The sequence below is a fragment of the Manis pentadactyla genome, chromosome 3 (assembly GCF_030020395.1).
Source record: "Manis pentadactyla isolate mManPen7 chromosome 3, mManPen7.hap1, whole genome shotgun sequence".
NCBI classification, from domain to species: Eukaryota; Metazoa; Chordata; class Mammalia; order Pholidota; family Manidae; genus Manis; species Manis pentadactyla.
In genome coordinates this window covers 187632566-187646071 of record NC_080021.1, presented here as the reverse complement: position 1 = coordinate 187646071, position 13506 = coordinate 187632566, and the positions used below count along the sequence as shown (strand labels likewise).

Genomic DNA, 13506 nt, shown 5'->3' with positions numbered 1-13506 from the left:
GTGAAGGGTAACTGGAAGACAGGTTGGCTAATAAATATTCACAACACGACCTGAGATGCAAAAGGTGAGGGACATTCAAAAGAACCTTTAATAGCTTAACTTTCAGAAAACTTCTCCACATGTTGTGAGTAAAAACAAAATCAGTATATAAAACTAACTATCCTATAAGAATAACTGTGTAAGAATTAAGTATACATAAAGACAAGTATACTGAGGAAAATCAGGAAAATTGTAACAGCTGGTCTGGCAGAATGAGGGGAAATGACTGACTTTTTTTTAATGTCCTTTAATAGCTGAGGTAAGCCGAACAAAAAGATTTAAAAATTTACTTGGATATCAAAGTACATCTTTGAATACATGGAGAGACATAATGTCTATGTTCCAGTATTGCAAATATGTTGCTCCTCACCATAATCCCACATGGATTTTGAGGAACTTGGCAAAATAATTCTTAAGATCACCTGGAAGAAAAAGCATGCTACGATAACCAATACATCTGTGAAAAGTAAGGATGAAAGAGGACACATCTACCCTGTCAGACCACAAACCAGATGATGAGGCTACTTTAACCAACAAGAGCCTGATGCTGCTACAGGAGTAGCCAGTCAGGACAACAGAACAGACTGCAACTAAGAATATGGGAAGATGATAAAGATGACTTTTTAAAACATCTTTTACAAAAGGAAATGATGGCGTTGGGGACAAATTACTAACCATTTGGAAGATATAAAACTAGGTCTATACCACAAGCCAAAAAAACCCCAAAACTTTAAGATTTCAATGTAAAAAGTAAAATTATCAACATACTGAAAGAAAACAGGAAACTATTTGTATAGTCATAAGATACAGAAAGATTTTCTAAGAATTACTAAAATTCCATTTTAATAAAAAAACAGTTCTCATACATATTCTCTCAAGTTCTTATAATGCACCTGAACAATAAACACATCTTTATACAACACAGTTGAATCCTGGAGCTGCTGAGGAGTTTGGGAGCAGAAAAAGATCCACCAGCCCCAAAGTGGAACACTGTCTCTAGAGGCTCAGTTCATCGCCACCACATCAGCCTTTTTGACCAAAACCTCCCTGTGACTTACAGTGAGTTGAGATGGCCTCCCTTCTCTTTACTATACAGGCTGCCACCCCGGCACCAAGGCCAGGGCATGCACATACCCGTTCCCACGGCTATCTCCTCCACTTGACCATGAGCTGAGTGTAGGCCATGTCAGATGTTTCTTCATCACTTCCAGAATCTGTTCCCTAAAAGGCACTCAGCAAGAAGCAGGAAGAAATCCAGCCCAACACCCATCATTACCATCTGTGAAGTGGGTAAGAGAGCCCAAGAGGAGAGAAGGCTGTCCCCAAGAGCAGACTCTCACCCCGACATCCAGCTGCTTACCAGTCACACCCTTTGCATCAATAATATTCTCTGCAGCTTTAGCTATCACACAATTCAAAGATTCACTGCCAACTCTGTTCATTCTCCTAGAGTTCAGAGCACGCTTCTGTTTGGTGGTACCAAAGACTTCAATGCAAGAATCCATCTGTGCAAGAGAAAAATCTGGTTAATGCAGACAGGCTGGTCACTGCTCCTCCTAGCTGTGTGATTATGGGGAAACTCTCAGACTCTCTGAGCCATGATTACCTCACCTATACACTCAATCAAGTATCTCCACCTGTGAAATGAAAATACTTGACTAGAGTTAGGGTTGGTAAATCTGTGGCACACAGCTTGCCATTTCCCAATCCTACACCCATGACAGACACTGTTAGTAGATCACTCACTCTGTTCTTCTGAGCCTGAAGACGGCCTTACACCCCTTTTCAATACAATATTCCTGACAGCACTTAAAATATCCATCAGTCTGCCAGCCTGGGGTGAGATGAGCTTTGTAGAAACCTTTTACACTGACAATCCTAAAGTCTGTTTTAATGTGGAGGTTTCTAGGCTACAACTAATATTTTCTGAAACCAGGGTTAAATCCTAAAAACAAGTGTTACACTACACCTCTATCTGTCCAGAGAACCATCCCCAAACATTGGCACAGAGCCATGTATAGCTGCCCAAGAAAGGAGACTGCCCAGGAGGTCTCTGCAGGTAGGAATTGCCCAGAACCACAGCCCTGTGTTCAACCAGCTCTCTTTACTGGTGTAGAAACCCAAGACCTAGGAGGAACTTGCGTCAGGTCCCATGTCTTAGGTCCTTTCACACTTACCTTTTCTCTAAAAGTTTTGGTCTGACTCTCTAGTGTTGATTCACTCTCAACTGATTCATCTATCCAAACACAAAACAAAAACAGGAAAGAAAAAAAAGTAAACTATAAGGCCTACAGATAGTAATATTTGTTTAACAACTAATCTAAGAAAAAAACATTTCTTTACTACGGGACTTCCGAAAGCTTAACATGAGTGCATACTGTGAACATTTAGTACACACCTTCAGGACCTAGAGAACTTGGAGAATAATGAAGGGGTCATTTGGTAAAACCTCTTCCCTTTACAAAGGCCTCCACAGAAAAGGACTTGCCCCAGGAAGGTTCACCAGGCAGAGACAGAGATGGGATCAGAAAGTAAGCCCTCAGGTCTTTCCAGTAAATAGTTCTGCCCTCCCTATAAAAGCAGGCATAAGCACAATGTATGGATTCTTACATGAAACTCTCTACTCTCCCACAAAGTACTCATTTAAGGGGCAGTATAATTGAGTGGATGAGTGCACAAGCTCTGGAGTGACCCTGAATAAAGATCAGCAGTATGTTCCTGACAAAGTCACTCAACCTCTGCGCCCGTTTTGTCATTAATAAAAAAGGAATAACAATACCTACCCAGAAGGTTGTTATGTGAAGTAAGTGATATAGTGCAGTGGAAGCGCTCAGAGCAGTGCCTAGCACATGACAAGGGCCCAATAAATGTGTGTGTGTGTTTATGTATGCTAGCTAGAATAAACCAGTATTTACAAACTTTTTATATGTAAAAACAAAAATTTGTTTAACCAACAAATTAATGAACAATTTTCTTTGCCTCATTGCAAGTCATAAGACCATTTGAAAGGTATTTTAATTGTACCTGTATTTTTGCAAAGCGGTGGATTCTTAACCTAGAGACTATGGACCCCTAAAAAATTCACAGATGGGCTTTGGAACTTAAGAGCCCTTTAAAATTATATAGAAAATCTCATATATGTATTTTTGTGTATTATGCATACTTCTGGAAAGGAGGTCCAGACCTTTATCAGAGTCTTGAAAAGACTGGAACTACTACTCTGAAGGAATCAAGTCAGAATGAATGCCTCTGAAGGCACCAGGCAGAGTCACCAGGACCCTAACACTCCTCCCTAATGCTCTCCCTGCCAAGGTTCTCAATATTTAAGATTTAGGCAACAGGGGCCCCTTGAGTCTGACCCTCTTCTCTAGCATTCTTGAAGATCCCACTCTAGCCCTGAGCATCCTAAGATACCAAAGCAGAGAAGCAATGCAACTTCTCCCACTGGATAGGGAAAAAATAAATCTCCCAAATCATAAAGTGTAGACACTTCTCATCAACATGAAAGTTACTGTCCAACCTATAAATAACTTCCATCACCTACAGAGGTTCTAAAGCCTGTACCCCTACTAGAACAGTTAAGAATTCAGAAAGGCCTTCCATGGAAAAGAATATCAGACATGCCCATCAATATTCTGTTCTGACCACTACTCAGCTTGCTTTAAATAAGACTTGCTTCTGATCTCCAATCTGTAAATACCACAGGATAGGATCTGTGTGTTTTGCTATCTCCACAACCCCAAACCTTTGCCTAGAGCATAGTACAGTAGGTCATTAAGAAATACTTGCTGAGCAAAAACACTCTCAAAATTTTTCAAATGAAGCAAACAGAAAACCTTTGCAGAAAGGCACCCTTTAAAAAATAACTATAAAATGTGTTTTAGAAATTAAAACCCATCCAGCAAATGTAAAATAGGCAGTGTTTTTGTGACCCTTCAGGGTCCTACCTGAAAACAGCGGCTGCATGCTGAACAATTCAGCATCGTATACTTCCATTTGGCCAGAGGTCTTGTTCAAAATTCCCACAAAGTGCCTGAATAAAGAAGGAATACAAGTGACAATGGATTATTCAAAAGGTATTGTTTATACAACTTTTTTCCTGCTTAACAGTTTGTAACCTTCTTATGGATTCAGGCACTCATCATAGAAAAATAGGCCAATTCTTAACTACAGGGGAAAAAAATGAAGTATTTGCCTAGAATTTTGTGGAAGGATTTAAATTCAATTTATTTAAATAAATAAAAGGAAGCATACTCAGGAAAAGAAAAGTCCTCCACCTTCCTGCTGTGCTAATTCCCCTAAAGAATGCATCACCTGCTCATGAGGACCAACAATCTCCTATAGCAGAAATCCTCAATCCTCTAAATGAGGGAAAGGAGGGAAGGGGGAGGGACGGTTCATGTAGTAGTTCTGGGGGCGGGAGGGTTGGGGGGAGAAGCTACCAAGTGATTCTCGTAGCTAATCACATTTGGGCTCACTGCTGTAGTGGAAAACCCTTTCTCTGGATATAAGCAGCTGGAATTACACTAGAATTTACTGCATGCATAAATGTTATGGAGACAGAGATAAGTAAAACCTTGGTAATTATGGGGAGAGGACAAGTCTGAACTAGGGCATCTTTGCAAAGGGATGACATGATGTTAATAGTTTTAATCATATACACATTAACCTGATTTCTACCAGGGTCGTCCACTGGGGGCTCTGAAAGGGCCTTTTTTGTGCTTCACTATTGGATACCCTGCGACAGTGGCTGCATCATGCCAGACCAACAGTTATAGACTGCTTAGACAATTATCACTGTACCAAGGGGGAGTGTGGGAGTCAGTGAAGGGCAGAGATGACTAAAGTCAGTCCATCAACCATCACCAGAGTTGGAGAGAAACCCTGGAGCCTTGGACTCTACCAAATTCTTTTCTTGTAATTAGTTCCAAGGCAAACTCAAGGCAAGCTTTGGCCTACACACACTCCAAATCAGAAGTGACAGCTGCCTTTTTGGAACAAGACGTAATAAAGAACACTGCATATCAACGAGGTGATCAAAATGAACAAAAGGGGTCAAAAGGTACAAACTTCCAGTTAATAAATAAGTCCTGGGGAAGTAATGTACAGCATGGTGACTACAATTAATACTGTACAGTATATTTAAAAGTTGGTTAAGAGTACATCTTAAAAGTTCTCATCACAAGAAAAAAGTAGATCTATAACTATGTGTGGTGATGGATGTTAATTAGACTTATTGTAATGGCCATTTCCCAATATATACACATATTGAATCACTTTGTTGAACACCTGAAACTAACATGTTACATGTCAATTATATCTCAACTTTAAAAAAATTTTTTAAGGAATATTACAAATGAATGCAGCTTTTAGGAAATTCAACAAATATAAGTCCTTCCTTTCCAGAAATGTGTACATGCTGGTATGAGGCCCACTGGGTCTGCAAACACAGGAATTTGGTAAACCTCTCTGGATAAACCCCCACTGCTATAAAATATTAAGACAAAGAACAGCAGAGCAAGGGCCACCACCACTACACTCCTCTACCCACTGTCCCTTTCCCATCCCTACCTGCACAGAGTGTTGCATTTGAGGGCTCCAGTTCCAAAATTGTTTCCTACATAGGAGAGTCTGTCTGTTTCAGCTGCCTAAAATGTAGAGGGGAAAAGCTCCATTACAACCAGTTTAAAAGGTATTAATCACCTATCTCCCTTTTTCACATTTGCAAAAGTTTTAGAATCCATACCACAGTGGATCAGAACTAGAGAGCTTCTGGGAGACAATCTGGCCCCACTATCTCTAAGTGAATCTGGAGTGTCCCTGGGAGAAAGACAAAAGAACTATTCAAAGGGAAGCCCCAGACAGTGCTAGCTTCCAGTTAGTCTGAAAAGTTCTGGGGGGAGCTGCACTACAGGATGTGGGAAAGGCCTTGGGCTCCCAACATTTACAGGCATGCACCAAAATGATTCTGCAAGTAACCTCCTGGGCCCAAAGTCCAAGCCCTTATTGAACCTCTTTGCCTACATCTCCCATGACTGCTCCCTATAGATTTCAGGACTATGGAAGCGGCTGGTTCACCCCTCAATCACAGCCAAGCTTTCCTGCTTCCCTGTTTGACCTTGGTATCTTCTTCACCTGAAATACTAAACCTCAGCTGTCAAGCTCTTTTCCATTATTCAGGTAGGGCTCAGCTGCAATTCACTGCCATCCCCACCCCACAAGCCATTCTGGCAAGCAGTGACTCCTCTGACTGAGCTCACTCTGCCCTGTCCTCTCCCCCTTAGGCCCTGAGCTTTGTCTCCTTGTATGAGTGCCTCCCACGCAGTTCTCACCGCTACATAACAGTGGTTCTCAACACAGGAAATCCACCTTCCATGGACACCTGGGAATATTTCCTTTTCTCCTCTCTCCACCCTCCCAGTTACACCCACATCCAAGAGGCCTCCTGAGGCCTGCAGAGTGGAGGCAACTAGCCCCAGGAGCACCTACCAGGATCCGCTGACTCCTCTTCCTGGGGTTGGTGGAGTCATCGTTCTTGTACAAGGTAAAGCGCATGTTCCCTGGATTACGCAGCTTCCCATTGGAGAACTGGACTGTAAAGTTAGAGTTGACAATTAAATGACAGAAGAAGGTGTATGGTAAGGAGAAACTGGAGGAATGGGGATGGCAAAGAAGGCCAGGTCCTGACCTAAACGGGGACTGAAGGAAGTCCTGGTCTGGTTGGAAAGAGAGGATGGGGAGGAGAGGGGTGTCCTGGGAAAGGGAGTCCTGGGGAGGAGGGAATAATTAGGGGGAGGGGGCTGACTGAGGAGGCCTGGTCTAGACCTAGAGAGACACAGGGAATCCCTGCCCAGAGGAGGGGCAGGTGAAACCTGGTGAGCGAGGAGATGACAGGGGCCTGGGGAGGGGTCTGGGTTGTGCATGGTGGGATGACAGAAGAGGCCTGGCCAAGCCCCCACGCAGCGGTGGAGACTAGAGGGGGTCGTGGCCCAGCTGAGAAAAAGGCCCGACGCAGGAAGGGGGAGGACTGCAGATCGAGACGAAAGGGGAGGGAGTTAATGGAAACCTCTGCTGCGGCTCCGCAATCCTTACCCAGCACAGCTCTCTGGCTCTTATCCGGCTCTCCACAGTACTGCCACCTCGCACTGGACAACGCCCCCTCCGCCATCCGGCCCCTACGGCAGCCAGAACCCGAATTTAAAACAGTTGGACCTTCACACGCTTACCCGCACGCGGAGGAAGTGCCGCTCGCCGGAAGAGGCGTGGCTCGGCTGGGTCCCGCCCTGCGCGCACGGAGACGCGTGGCTCCACCCCCAGCAGATACCGCCCCGACGCGCGCTACCGCAGGTGCTAGGCACGCGATTCCCGCCCACCCTTCTTCCTGCCCCTCCGCTCGGAGAGGCGTGGTTTCCGCGGACTCAGTGTCTCTCTTCTCCCCTGGCCGGACTCTCGGAGGCGCAGCTGCTGATTGGCCCAGCATTCAGCCTGTGCATTTCCCGGAGGCCCAAGAGCTTAAATATCCCGTAGCTCTCGGCTTAACTGTAGTGTATGGTTTCTCCTTTCTCGGCGCGGTCTAGCTGGGGTATGGTTAGTGTTTCCTACTGCCAAATCTTACTGAAACCTGAAAAGCAAAGTTCAAATATAGAATTATCTTAAAGACACAGTTTGAGCCCCAACTAAATGTAGCAACTAGCAAAAAAACCAGCTCTGTAGGGCCTCCGTCCACACACGTGGACATCCAATCCTTAAACCCAAGCTTTGTCCACAATCCTGTAAACTGTTTGGACCAGGTACAAGGCGTGATCACTCCTCAGGGCTAGGCACACATACACCTGTGGCCCAATTATGCGAGGAGGGACCTGGGGAGAAGACCGGCAGGCTGAAGAGCATTTGGGCAGGAAATTTTAGGCTCGACTAGAAGGGGGAACTCAATCTGAAGGGCATGTCCATTTGTTGCTACTGGTTCAACCCTTCCCCCGTTTGGGAAATTATCAGAGCAGGAGGAGGACCAAACAAGGCTTTTAAACATGGATCCAGGCTGGGACCCCTTTTACCCAAAGGAAGATACCGTTAGAGGTTAAGGGCAAGAACTCTGGCTGACTCATCTCTGTTCTTCACATCGCCTTCTTCTTCAAGGGTACCAATAATGTTTTTATAGCAAAAAGATCCTGTCCAGAATCATATGCTGCATTTCATTGTCGTGGCTCTAGACTCGGGAGACAGCTGTCCACAGCTCTGTGACAGTGTTTGGAAATGGTTATCTGCCCTGTGTGTAGATCCCTCCCTGGGTGATTAATGTGTACTTGAAGGTTAGGAAGCACTGTTGTACCGATTCTTTCCCTTTTAAGGCAGAAGTTTACCAGTCAGAGTCTGTGGAAGTCCTAAGAATTGGCTGCTTTACAGCCAGGTGGAAGAGTGAAGATATCACATGGATTGAAAGCAAAGACCCAGAATTACTACAATTAAGAATTCACCTAACTGGTTTTCTTGGTTTCACTGGAGATGGCTGGTAATTACAGGTATGCTTTGGTTACATAACTGTACACCTATTATGTTAATGTGTGTGCACAATTTAATTAGTAGTTTAAAACCTATCCATGCTGAAGTTACTCTACAAGAAGATATGTCAAAGAAATAATCAATCTTCCCAGGTTTTCTTCCGCCTGCTACTTCTATAGCTTTTCTTCTTCCTACCTAATTACAACCCTTAAATAGAATTGGTGCCACAATGTCGAATTTACCGAGTATCATAATTCTTCCAAGTGGTAAAGACACCTCAAGAAAAATGCTGGGCATAGAAGCCACAGGGCATAAATATGCAAAGAAGTAAAAAGCTAACCTTTTCAAACAATAAGGCTTCTCTCTCACCTACCAACTTAACATTTCCTTGTATGGCCCCAGAAGATGACTGGTTAGCCAGAGACGGGTAAGATTCCTCAAGGGAGGAACAACCTAAGACAGGCACAGTCGCAGGGGGGCCATCAGGTGAGAAAATGGGGATCAGCAGAGGTGAGGCTTAGAACCTCCCCCCTCATGTTCTGAGAGAAATCTTTTTCATACGTGGATGTTTTATTGCCCTTGTCTAGCTCGGATTAACACATAGTCTACAGGCACACACCTGATCAGCTACATTTGCTCTCTTACAACACTAAACTATGTTTTCTACCTTTATCTTGTATCTACCTACCACTTCAGCATTTTATTAAAAATAATAATAATAAAGAGAGAAATGTGGTATCCACATATAAATCAAGTATAAAAATCAAATGAGTATTCATATTTGAACTGTTTATAGTTCATAATGCATGAACAAAACCGAAAGCTTCTGTGATGACTGCCCTTGTAATGTTCACCATGTAACTTATTCACTATGTAAGAATTTGTACTCCATGTAAGAACTTGTTTGTTATGCATCAGAAGATTTGAGACTGACGAAAATTAGGCTTGGGGTGGATTAATGATTGTGCATTGAACATTGACCCCCCTATACAGAATTTTATTTTTGTTAACAACCATTTGATCAATAAATATGAGAGATGCCCTCACTATATATATATATATATATATATATAAACACACTTCCAATTGTAAAATAAATAAGTAACTGGGATGTAATGTATAGCATAAGGAATATAGTCAAAATATTGTAACAACTTGGTATGGTGATAGCTGGTACCTAGAATTATCATGTATATAAATGTTGAATCACTGTGTTGTACACCTGAAACTAATGTAATACTGTGTGTCAACTACCCTTCAATAAAAAATAATTATCCAGGAAAAAAAAAAAAAAATTCAAAGTTCATGTGAAACCTTCATAATATCGTATATCAATGATACCTTAATTTAAAAAAAAAAAGAATTCAAAGTGACAGAGAGTCTACCTGGGAAAGCAAACTGTTAATGGCAGGGTGGTTGGGAAGGGGACTGTAGTATAACCGTATGCTTAATTGTTTAACAATGATTCAAAACACATATACAACATGTAAATATAAATAAATGTATCTATACTGGGATAGGGCAAGATAGGAGGGAGCCCTAATGAGCCCCAAACGCAGAAAGCTACAGGAGCCTCTTCTTAATTAGAATTGGGGTCATCACAAGCATATTTTACTATGTTTGTTTGTAAATTCAGAGACTTCAGTATTAATCTCGTAGCATCATTGTTCAGAAGAGGAAAACGGAATTTTTAGGTAAGGAATAGGGGTGAGGGTTTGGGTTGCAGGGAAGAGAAAAAAATCCTCCTTTCCTGAGGAAACACCCCCATCTGCTGGCCTTTTAGGATATCGCTAATGAAGGCCTGAAAGGCAGACCAGATGCCATGGTCTGCGTGCCGCAACTCACCATGTACTCTCGAAACTGTTTTTCTGCCTCACCTTTTCTCTTCCTTTCTTCCACCTCTCTCTTTACTTCTCTCTTTTTCTCTGTTTGTCTCACTCTCCTGTCCTCCCTTCGGTCTTCCCCTTCCCTTCCGTCGTATCCCTGATGCAGACTCTGCTTGCATATCTATAGACTTGGATGACTCGTTCCTTGCAAGGCACACTTTTCACCTTGGGCGGTTTTTTCCTTACACGGAGCCTCATCTGCCTTTTGTAGCTTTCCCTGTAGTTCCAGTTCTGCTCTCAAGGGTCACACAGAACATTGCCAACTCCTCTGCCTTGAGCCCTTAAAAAGCCTAAATACTCTGATCATGCTTTCCATCTACCTACTCCTCCCCTTCTCAGCAACTCCTTCCAGCCCCTCAGCTATTTAACACACCAAAATTGCTAGGTCTTTCCTCATACTGGTCACTACCGCTGGACACACACCAAAATCCAGATTCCTCTGTATTGTGGGGCCTGACTTGGATCAATATTCCAGCTCTGGGCTGGGAAGAACAGATCAGAGAGAATCTATCAATCCCCTCCCTTTTGATACATAGCCTGTCTCACCTGATGAAATCAATGAGTGCTTATTCTAAGCATCTTTACTGTTCAGTTAACTTATTTGAGGTTAAAAATAAACAAAAATGCTTGACTCTGCTTCTGCTAAGTCAAAACATTATCCATGCAATTGCTTTCCAAACAAAAATTCAGAGCTTTATATGAAGGCTTGTTAAATTTAATCATGTTAGATTCGGCCTGTTAAGATATTTTCATTTTTCCCAACAACACTTATTAGATTTTTTTTTACATTATCAAACCAATAACTATTGATGTACAATATTGGGGAAAGTACAGAAAATATAAAGAATGAAACTATAAGAGTAACTCATATCTCTTCTCCATCTAAAAACAAACATTGTTAACATTGTTTTATTTCTTCCTAGATTTTTCTCTGTAATTTTGTATCGTTCTTTAAAAAATTCTAACATTATCTTATAATCATTTTCTCTAATTTCACATGATAGTCCACTGAATATTGCTACAGAGTTCACACATCCAATCCTCTAGTTGAACTTTTAGGCAACTCCCAATTTTTCATGGTCACATATAACAGTTCAGTGAACTTTTTAATCATAAAACTTAATCTGCTTTTTTGGATGGATTCCTTTGGATGGAGTCCTAGAATCTGAATGAATAAATTAGAGTATGAACATTTAAAAAACATTTTTAACGTACACTCAAACTTCCCTCCAAAATTATTTCAAATGTTTTAAAATCTTTCTCTCTTCTAACATGATTCAAGTCACTTCTGAAGCTATAAGAATGAAAATACATGATGCTTACCCTCAGGAATTAGCTTCTTAGGAATAACACAAAAATGGGAAAAGGCATACTCAAGGGTGGACACTGTTAAATCGTTAGAACTTCTCTTCAGTTCTGCCAGCTTTATTGCCTTTATTTGTTTTGGAGCTTTGTTACTAGGATCATACTCATTCAGGCTTGTTATCTTTTTGTAGTTGTTCATTTTCTTCCTATGCTGAAATTGATAATTGGAATTTTGTACTTCCTTATCCCCTTTACCTATTTCGTCTATCTCCCCACCCCTTTCCCATGGCAACCACCAATCTGTTCTCTGTAGGAGTCTATTTCTCTTCTGTTTGTTTTGTTTTTTAGATTCCACATATAAGTGAAATTATATTTCTCTGTCTTATTTCATTTAGCACAATACCTCTAGGTCCATCCATGTTGTTGTAAATGGCAAGATTTAGTTCTTTTTATGACTGAGTAATATTCCACATCTTCTTTATCCATTCTATTGATGGGCACTTAGGTTGTTCCCATATCTTGGCTATTGTAACTAATGCTTCAGTAAACACAGGAGTACATGTATCTTTTCAAATCAGTGATTTTATTTTCTTCAAGTAAATTTCTAGAAGTGGAATTGCTGGATTGTATGGTGTTCCTCTTTTTAGTTTTTTTGAGAAACTTCCATACTGCTTTCCATGATTGCCACAGCAATTTACATTCCCACCAACAAAGTACAAGTGTTCCTTTTTCTCCACATTCTCTCCAACACTTGTTATTTCTTGTCTTTTTGACACTCACCATTCTGACTGGTAAGAGGTGATATCTATTGTAGTTTTGATTTGCATTTCCCTGATGATTAGTGGTGTTGAGCATCTTTCCATGGGTCTGTTGGCCATCTGTATTTGTTCTTTGGAAAAATGTGTATTCAGATCCTCTGCCCATGTTTTAATTATATTAATTGTTTTTTTAGTGTTGAGTTGCATGAATTCTTTATATATTTTGGATATTAATCCCTTATCAGAGATAATTTGCAAATATCTTCTCCCATTCAGTAGGTTGCTTCTAAAAATTAGTAAGGGAATCACTAAATAAAAAAGTGTAAAAGAAGACATCATATACATAAAATGTGGAGGAGGAGGAGTTAAAAATGTAGGGCTGTTCAAAAGTGCATTTGAACTTAAGCAATCATCAAGTTACATAGACTGTTGTATACATAGGACATCATGTATGAACCCCATGGTAATCACAAACCAAAAACCTATAATAGATACACAAATAGTAAAGAGAAAGGAATCCAATCATACACTAAAGAAAGTCATCACACACCAGGAAGAGAGTAAGAGAAGAAGAAAGGATCAGAGAAGAACAAAAACAACCAGAAAACATTTAACAAAATGGCAATAAGTACAACCTACTAATAATTACCTTGAACATAAATGGACTAAATGCTCCAATCAAAAGACACAGGGTGACTAAATGGATTAAAAAAAAAACAAGACCAACCCATCTATATGCTGCCTACAAGACTCACTTTAGACCTAAGGACACATACAGACTGAAACTGAAGAGACAGAAAAAGATATTCCATGCAAACAGAAATGAGACAAACAAACAAAAAAAGCTGGGATAGCAGCAGTACTTCTATCCTGAAAAAATAGACCTTAAAACAAAGATTGTAAGAAGAGACAAGAAGGACATTATAAATGATTAAGGGCTCAATCCAGCAAGATAAAACAATTGTAAATATCTACACAACCAACAGAGGAACTCCTAAATACACAGAGCACTTAAATAT

General features: G+C 41.2%; 1 protein-coding gene across 8 annotated transcripts in view; it reads right to left on the bottom strand.

Moving 5' to 3' along the window:
* Positions 1-7313, bottom strand: part of POLR1E (RNA polymerase I subunit E) — a 61679-nt gene extending 54366 nt beyond the window's left edge. For 6 of the 8 annotated variants that reach the window (XR_008996558.1, XR_005025424.2, XR_005025423.2 and 3 more), the window contains exons 1-6: positions 7132-7313; positions 6529-6632; positions 5611-5687; positions 3987-4072; positions 2217-2275; positions 1400-1544 (exon numbers count right to left, since the gene is read on the bottom strand). Coding sequence is in view for 5 of the 8 variants with exons in the window: in XM_036888336.2 (XP_036744231.1) it covers positions 1400-1544; positions 2217-2275; positions 3987-4072; positions 5611-5687; positions 6529-6632; positions 7132-7207 (547 nt within the window). In the remaining 3 variants the exon portion in view is untranslated. The remainder of the gene's footprint in view (positions 1-1399; positions 1545-2216; positions 2276-3986; positions 4073-5610; positions 5688-6528; positions 6633-7131) is intronic. The other 2 variants (XM_036888333.2, XM_036888331.2) reach the window with 1 other exon arrangement.
* Positions 7314-13506: the final 6193 nt, after the last annotated feature.